The sequence below is a fragment of the Tachypleus tridentatus genome, chromosome 4 (genome assembly GCF_004210375.1).
Source record: "Tachypleus tridentatus isolate NWPU-2018 chromosome 4, ASM421037v1, whole genome shotgun sequence".
Lineage (NCBI taxonomy): Eukaryota > Metazoa > Arthropoda > Merostomata > Xiphosura > Limulidae > Tachypleus > Tachypleus tridentatus.
The window spans coordinates 108,857,499-108,866,867 of record NC_134828.1 but is presented as its reverse complement, the minus strand read 5'-3'; the positions used below and the strand labels follow the sequence as shown (position 1 = coordinate 108,866,867).

General features: G+C 34.8%; 1 protein-coding gene across 1 annotated transcript; it reads left to right on the top strand.

Moving 5' to 3' along the window:
• Positions 1 to 7,571: 7,571 nt before the first annotated feature.
• LOC143248189 (zinc finger MYM-type protein 6-like) lies at positions 7,572 to 9,016 on the top strand. The gene is made up of 2 exons (XM_076496621.1): positions 7,572 to 7,680; positions 8,619 to 9,016. Exons 1-2 carry the CDS (start codon positions 7,572 to 7,574, stop codon positions 9,014 to 9,016), a joined length of 507 nt encoding a protein of 168 aa, XP_076352736.1.
• Positions 9,017 to 9,369: the final 353 nt, after the last annotated feature.

Sequence of the window (9,369 nt, the reverse complement as noted above, 5' to 3'; positions counted from 1 at the left end):
GAAACTCGGTCCGTTGTGGTCAGTTTTCTTGTTGTAGTGCGCTGCGGTGTTCCTGCTGTCTTAAAGGCAAAGATAACAGGGACACTGGCTAAAGCCTCTTTGGAGACCCATCAGGAATGCCACCATTTTGAAGTCTCCGATAACCTCCCAGCCATACTCATCATACTTCAAGGCTTCTAGAAAGGTCTTGACGCTGTTGTATTCCTCTTTGAGGTGCACAGAATGATATTTGAATTTCAAAAGGTCTAAAATTTGTATAATATAAAATCTTACTATTCAAGCAAGCAAAAATTGTCCGTCTTACCTTCTAGGGTTTTTTTGGTTTTTTTTTGCAGTGCTCGCTGGTAAAATGAGGTGCCCAGGGTTTGTCCCTGACAGGCATGCTGAAATATATCTTGTAGGCTTCACACATTTTAGCAGATGCTGTCACAGAGTAGTTTTTCGCTCTTGTCTTGATAAATTGGCCACATACATAGCAGAATGTGTCTGGAGAATGCTTGCAGCTTCTTGATGACATCTCTGATAAAATCAGATCGGTCTATGTGTTCACTTAGGCAGTTAGAACTAAACTGAATTGGTAAGCCCCTGTATATATATTACTATGGAAAGTTCTAGAAAATTCTAAAAGGTTCTTGAAAATTTTCATAAATTATACAACATTCTAGAAAGTTCTTGGAGAAACTTGTAAGTTCGAGAAAATTCTCTATCAGCTACTCAGCACCGAATCTTTCTGAAATGTTCTAGAAAATGGGTAAATTTGAAAATCTCATTACCCAGGTCACAAAAGTCATGTTTGAAGAGAAAAATAGGTCTTTTCCATTTACTTTAGGCATAAGCAATTGGGAAATAACACTTTCTGCCCAGGAACAAGAAAAAAGTAAAAATTTTGTTACATAATGTTAGTGATAAATTATTGTCTCAATGTCGTTTCATTATTGATTACATCATTATAGCAACGTTTTGTTGTTATTCACATCATTGTAGTAATATTGTTTTATTGTTCATCATATCATTGTGTTAATATTCGTTCATTAATGATGGTATCATTCCTGTAAGATGGTGACATATTGAAGACATTTTTCTTGCAATCTTGTTTTGGTGTTCAAAACATCATTGTTTTGTTATTCTTTTGTTATTAAACATCATTCTTATTATTAATTACATCGTTGTCGAAGTATTGTTTTATCATGAATAACATCACTGTCGTGATGTTATTTTATTATTGATGTCATCACTACCGTAATATCATTGTCGTAATATTGTTTTATTACTAATTTCCGTAGCGTTGCTTTATTATTGATGACATCATTGTAATAATTTTCTTTTGTAATTCATTACAGAATGCAAACTAGTGTATAAAGTAATGTCGAAAATCCTCTAATATAATTTTATTGTTTTAACACTAAAACAACGTGTTATCGATTGCTGATTCAATTATTTTATTATTGTTGATGACATCTCTTCAGTGTACATTTTTATTACGCAGTTACTGAATAATTGGTTTTCATAACTCAATAGCTTACCTCTGATTGACTGAGCTGTAAGTCTGCCGACGTACACCACTAAAAGTTTCGATATTCATCTTGGGCAAAGCACAGATAGCCCATCCTGTAGGTTTTTGCTTAACACATTAGCTCCCAAGGTCATATTTGTGGAATTCTGCTGTGGCTTAACTATATTTTTCATACCGAATTCAGTATTTATCACATTTAGGGTTATGAGGTATAAATATGTTATTTGTTAATTTAAAAAAATGTGTGGCATGGACCTCTATGAAAGTCCGTTTACTTCCAGGACCGTGTCACTCGCATCGTTTTGTTCTAACAAGAGGTGTATTTTATATTTGTAATTAAAAACACAGCTCAGAAATAAATAAAAAAAATACTCTTGACAAAAATTTACATCTAATTGTTATATAAATATAAAAAATATTAAGTACAAACCTTATAGTATTATGAATCGTATTTACGTGACATTGACAACATATCGTGTGTCACTCGTTCGTGAGTGACGCGGCACACATTACCATAATACCACATCACTCATATATGATCGACGCAGGAGAGAAAGTGTTAACAGAAACCGAACCATGTGTGATTTGGGCTATTTACTACAATCAGTATAAACAAACATTATTATTATATTACTACTATAAAACATGCTTCAGATGAGACTCTTGGCCTTATCACGAGAAAAATAATACATCTAAAATAACGAAATATTGTCATTTATATAATCTCAAATATTATTAATAACTCTCTGAAGATGAAATTCAGTTTTAATTCACTTTTATCTTTTCATCATATCCAAAAGTTCCCTAATGTGTCAGCGGTAAATCTACAGACGTACAGTGCTAACATTTTAGGCTCGATTCTCCACAGTGACTAGAGTGCAGATAGCTCATTATGTTGCTTTGTGTTAAAATAAACACATGCGTTATCCCGTTGATATGATATTCCATGCCACAGTTTAGCTCATTAGGGTTAGGTCTTCTCTACAAAGAATGGCTAATCAGCTCCATTGTCCTTAACTATTAATTAATAGATAGACTTAGTTAGAGACTTGAATAACACTTAGTTAGAGACTTGAATAACAATGTAAAGTGAAAGCTGTGACTTCAGCTGTTTTGTTTGTTAAAGTATGATATAAGTTCGTTATCCAGTATTGTGTTGTGACAGTGACGTCTTCACCGGAGAGTTTGTCTAGACGGTCTTTATTTATTCAGTAATTGTCGCTTTCACCTGAAGTGTACTGAGCCCTGCAGCTACAGTAGCCCTAATGTTCTATGCTACACCATTCTCTTTCCGAACTCTATTAAACAGTAATAAATTCATAAACAAGTACACACAGGCAAACACACGACCATAAAAATACTAATACTTTGATGTAAGGTTTGTCGCATAAATATTGATCGCCCTCATCTGCGTATTCAAACCTGAGTACATGCATACTGAGGTAGACGTTTGGCATTGTGAAAGATTTGACACTAATAATTTTATCTTCCGTGGGCACGATGTACCTTGTTCTTTTTTTATAGTTATATTCATTAACAGCACTGGCTGGATTGCTTAATATATCTAGTTTTAATATTTTTTTAATTTAATATTTTTATTGTAAAAATTGTTTTGCGTTGCTAAATTAGTGTGTATATTTAGGACTAACCTGAATTTCCTTAGCTAGCTGAACCTCATAAGTTATTATTGGGTTTACGGCCGAAAATATCGTTAACAGCGAGAATACCCTGCAATGTAATCTTTACAAGTAGAAACGAAATATATATAAATATTTCCAGTGATAATCAGTTTGGTTTCGCTTTTACTACATATCTCATTCTAATCGTAAGTTATTGTTTTAACAGAAAGTACCTATTACACACTTGGACTACGGGTGAACATGTGCATGAAACGCATAATATGAAGCAATACTGCTATTACACATATAGAAATATAGGTACTGAGCACAATACGTAACATTACTGCCATTGTGTGTGTAAATCGATGTTAGATATACTTAGGTCGTTATTAAATATGTTACATATGTAACAGAAGCACGTGTATATGTTACGTAGAGAGTCGTATTATCATTGTTCAAATATCAAGAAATACATACATAATAATAATGACATCACGTGTGTAGGCCACTGTTAAAACGTACAGAAATATGCATACATGATACATGATAGTATTGATATTACGTGTGTAGACCGATGTTAAAGTATGCGAGAATATATTTAATATAAAATGTGTATGGTTAGTAATGAGTTTGTATATTTTGATCGGAAACTGATTTTTATTTTTTAATATTTAGTAAATGTCCTAGTAGCTTATATATTTAATTAGGCTTAGCTCCATCTATTCTTGTAATACGTTTGTATTTGATTGCGAAATGTAAAATAAGATTTATGTAGTTTTAAATACACAACTGAATTATGTATTTTTATTACGGTTTTATGTAACGGGATTTCTTTTTCAATGCGTTTAAATATTTTTTATAATATTGGAAGCTGTGATTACTTCTACATTTATTACAGCTCAAGGCAGTAGTTCTCATCATGGCCATATGCGCCTTCAGGGGGCCACAGTAAATTCTGAGTGGGCCATCGAAATTTCACTGCCTGACTAAAATATTTGAAATTAAATCAAAGGATCCCGTACTCCCCCACAGCTCAGAAGTGATGTTACCAGACGTGACTAGTACTCTAGTAACAATTAAAATATTTGTCTGGTATCTGTGAATGTTTTTATCTAATTCTCAATAGCACCAAAACTATCGCTATGTGGCGCACCACTCCACCAATCAAACATTCATGGACAAATGCTGCCACGTCATCTGACAAACTGTACAGATGATTCTCACTCCATACAGCGTTATAAAATAAACTGTAACTCACTCTGGGTGCTCCCTTTTTAGACCAGAATTATTTCTAACAACAGTTATTATTTTTACAACAAATGAATGTGACAACAGCTCTTTCTTGCATCGCAGGACAATATATCTCAATAACAATTGATCAGAGAACAAATAACAGTCATCCTAAAGACACTCGTCAGTAAATGACAGGAAAAATTTAGTTAAATATTAATGTACAGTGTACATTAATTGTGTGTACATTGTACACAATTGTAGCCAATGGGTCTGAAAGGGAAACGTAAATTTGATTAAGTGCAAAAAAAAAAATCATGAAATAAAAATGTTTTAAAAATTGTTCTGGTTACTGTTTTTTAATAATTTTTATCGTTAAATTAAAACTCGAGGATGTTATTGGTGGGCTCATAATTTCAACAATGTCAAAATGTTTACGTGCATTAGAGTCTGATTGTTGCGTGACGATTTTGTTTCATCTCGAAGCCTAAGCAGGGTTTAAAAACTTTTAAGAATTAAGACTGAACATCGAGAAACATACGGTGCTGACCTCTAATTTTGTGTCAAAAGGGAGAGAACATTTATGCCGTGCAGTAGGTGAGTAGATCAAAACGATCTAAAAGTTAGGGGTTTTTATATAAGGAAGTATAATTCGTCCTTTTGGTAAGTACTGTTCCAACTTTTTTCATTTAAAATATCGTGCGTTTTGTAAAAACATGGCCTTTAATCTGCGTGATGGCTTTTTGTGATACTAACCGTGAGGTGAAACCCCTGGTACCAATAATTTGTTTTCTTCAAAAGATGTTAACTCTAGATTCATAAATTTTTTTGGAACTGACAATACTCTTAAACTCACGCCTTTTAGATTATGTGAAAAAACTGATATATTTCAAAATAAAATATTTTATTGAAAAGGAAAAAATTACACGACGGAAACACGTGTGAAGAACAAACACTGTACATGGGCTCATAATTTTTTTAGTTTCATCACATACAATTTTCCCTTTATATTGCAACACATGAAACATTCTTCCTCTTCTTGGGTGGAAAAAAAAGACACAAATCTTTTTCCCACGGCTCTTGTGGATGTTCAGTTTCATGTATAACATTACTTTCTAAAATGTCTTGAATGTTCCTAGTTAAGGAACGGCACAAAGTTGAGGTTTTTTTCAGGTACGCAACCCCCAAGGGGCCCGCGAGTTCCCACTGTGTCATTGATTTCATGTTTGTCTTTGACGAAATCGTTAACATGTGTTACGTATAAATTCAAAATTCTTCGCACCATGTTCTCCAAACAGCTTATCAACTTACTTTAATAATGTCTTCCACGGTTCTACCCACTTCAGTTCTCTGTTTACAAGCAAAATAATGAGATCAAAGTGCTAACTACCATCAACACATGGTAAAACACCTTATTTATTTAAAAAACTCCTCGTGGTGTTACAGCACGACAGATGAAAAACTTGATTCTGAATACTGTCAACAATGGTCACTAGAGATGGTACAGCCACCATTCTGATGACTCAGACGTAATTTTGTTTGTTTGTTTTTGAATTTCGTACAAAGCTACTCGAGGGCTATCTGTGTTAGCCGTCCCTAATTTAGCAATGTAAGACTAGAGGGAAGGCAGCTAGTTATCACCACCCACCGCCAACTCTTGGGCTACTCTTTTACCAACGAATGGTGGGATTGACCGTCACATTATATCGCCTCCACGGCTGGGAGGGCAAGCATGTTTGGCGCGACGGGGATGCGAACTCGCGACCGTCAGATTACGAGTCGCACGCCATAACACGCTTGGCCATGCCGGGCCCAGACGTACTTTGTTCTTTGTAAAATTAACTGGATAAAAAATACAGGAATTTTATCATATATCTTTCTTATTATGAGAGTACAGCGTATATTCAGACGGAGAGGGAGGTTGCGATGAGTATTTCAACGTTTAACCGTGGGGCTGAGCCCGGTTTATATTCAGTACAATACAGTAAATAGGAATTCTGATACACAAACTTATCTCTGTGGTAACAAAATGTTGATTCTTTACTTTATCTATAAATTAAGTAACATTATTATTATTATTTACGTTATTTTTATTTTTCAGATTATCAACGTATAGTGCAACGAAAAAGAAATGTCAACTATCTGTACTGACAGTGTGATACCAGTGTACCGACAGTTTGATACCAGTGTACTGACAGTGTGACGCCAGTATACTGACAGTGTGACACCATTATACTGACAGTGTGACACCATTATACTGACAGTGTGATACCAGTGTACTGACAGTGTGACACCAGTATACTGACAGTGTGACACCAGTGTACTGACAGTGTGATACCAGTATATTGACAGTGTGACACCAGTGTACTGACAGTGTGACACCAGTATATTGACAGGGTGACACCATTATACTGACAGTGTGATACCAGTGTACTGACAGTGTGACACCAGTGTACTGACAGTGTGATACCAGTATATTGACAGTGTGACACCATTATACTGACAGTGTGATACCACTGTACTGACAGTGTGACGCCAGTATACTGACTGTGGGGTACCAGTGTATTTAATATGTATGGCTAAAGTTTGAAATGAAATCTTGCGCCCATATAAGACAAACCACTAGACTACTTCAACAAATTGCGCGATTATTTCCAAATGAGGATAACACTTCACAACAAACACTTCACAACAAACACTGCACAACAAACACTGCACAACAAACACTTCACAACAAACACTGCACAACAAACACTTCACAACAATTTGTTTTAAAAGTTTTGCTTCCTGAAAAGTTTTTGCTAATTGTGACAGGTACCTGGTGGGTATGCACAAATGTAGTTTTGGTTTTGCTTCATCACGTAGGAACTGTGAGAAATAGACAGTTAACTGTTTAACGGCAATAACGTATTTAATTGCGTTTATGTTTCTAATACGCTGTTAAGTTCAACATAATTAAAAGTGTTTTGTTCCTGATTTTCGTTTGTATTCAATGTCTGGTGCATCACATTGCAGTGTCCAACAGTAGTCAGCAAGCATTGACGGATTCCAGTTGCCCTGATATCGTTTTTCCATTGTAGCAAAACTGAAGATTTCGATGAAACGGTACGTGATGGGCAAATTTGGATGTGATTTTCGTGATCAGCAGCCAAAATCTAGAAGAAACATCCAACAGCGTTCAAGAAGCAAAAACTTTGTTGTGCAGTGTAATGGTAAAACGAATGTTGAACGAAAGAGCATCTACGGTAGACAAAGGTTTACTTGCATCCTACGACATTTCCAAATTAATAGCAATAGCTGACAAGCCACATGATATAGGTGAATCTTTGATTTTGCTAGTAGTGTCTGTTGTAATTTCAACTGTCATGAATCAAACAAACTGCACATGGAATTATTCAAGTCATGCCTTTGAGAAACTTATCAGTATCAAGACGTATTGATTAAATAGCAGTTGATGTTGAAAAACAACTAATCGCACAATTACAAGTTAAAAAGTAAATTCCTGAATCCTGTTTACAGGATAATGAAGCCCAACCGATGACATATGTTTAGTTTTTGAAGGGTAATCAGTTCAGAGAGGAAATGATTTTATTTGAAAGCTTACAACAGACACCAAAGGTGAAACAAGTTTTGAAGAAATGAAAAGTTATTTCTAAAGCACAATATCCTTCTTGGAAATTTATTGGCTTGTGCAACTGATGGTTCTGTTTCAATGGTAGGTAGATACAGTGGATTTATTGCTCATTTAAAAAATGTGGTGCCTGAAATTGTTTGCATACAGTACGTAGTTGACCGTCAACATTTGGTTTCAAAGAACTTGGAAACAACATTTACATGACTTTCTTGCTGTTGTAATAAAGACTCTTAACTTTATCAATCTCATACACTTCAAGAACGTCTCTTCAGGCAACGTTGTGAGAAAACTGAAAAGGTTTAGAATTCCTAGTAATGCATACTAGGTTATGCATTCTGTTGGTTATCAAAGAAAAATTGTTTTCATCGTTTTGTTACACTTTAGGACAATTTTGTGTCATTTTTAAGTGATAAGCAGCTTGGAGAAAAGATCGTTCCTGTTAAGTTTGACGTATTTTATCTATCAGATATTTTTTAAAAGCTGAATTTGTTGAAAAAACAATTACAGGGAAATAACTGCAATCTTATATCTTGCAAAGAGGTCATTACTGCTTTTCTTGGAAAATTAAAGATGCACTAGAGTAATATTGGACGTTTAGAGTTCACGCAATTTCCTTCTTTAGCCACTGTTGACACTGAACTGCAAGATGACGACCTTTTGGTGTATGTGGAGCATCTAAACTATTTATATGGTAATATGCAAGTTCGATTTAGTGACCTGCTGGATATGAATATTCTGGATTGGCTGGTGGATCCATTTAGGATGAATGCGGTTGATGTTAACATCACATTACAAGAATATCTCATCCAACCGCAGAGTGATATAACAGCCCAAGCTAGATTCAAACGTGACAAACATTATTTCTGGATAAGTAGTGAAATAACTCACGAGTTTCCACAACTCTTTGAGAAGGCAAAGTTGTATTTTATCGCTTTTCCCACATCATATCTGATTGATTCTGGTTTTAATAGTCAGTTGACTTATTTGCTATCAAAATACATAGCCGCCTTGATGTTGTGAAGAGAGGTGATCATAGATTATCACTGACCACACTGTAACCGGGCATTTAAAAACTTTCAAGTGTTCATTAGGCTCGAGGATCACAGTGAATTGAATGTCAGTGGTCAATAGAATATTTTTACTCGTATAGTAAACAGTATGTTTGTTATAAACAAAGTATTTAAAAACAATACAATATTGTAAATCTGATATAAATCAACAATGTGGAAATAGAGTAACTTTTATTCTAAGTAACAATGTGAACAAGGGGAGCCACAGAGATAAATCAAACTCGAAAGAGGGGCACAAACAAGAAATGGTTGAGAAACACTGGCTTAAGGTAAACATCTCCTTTGATATATCTTATAGGCTTA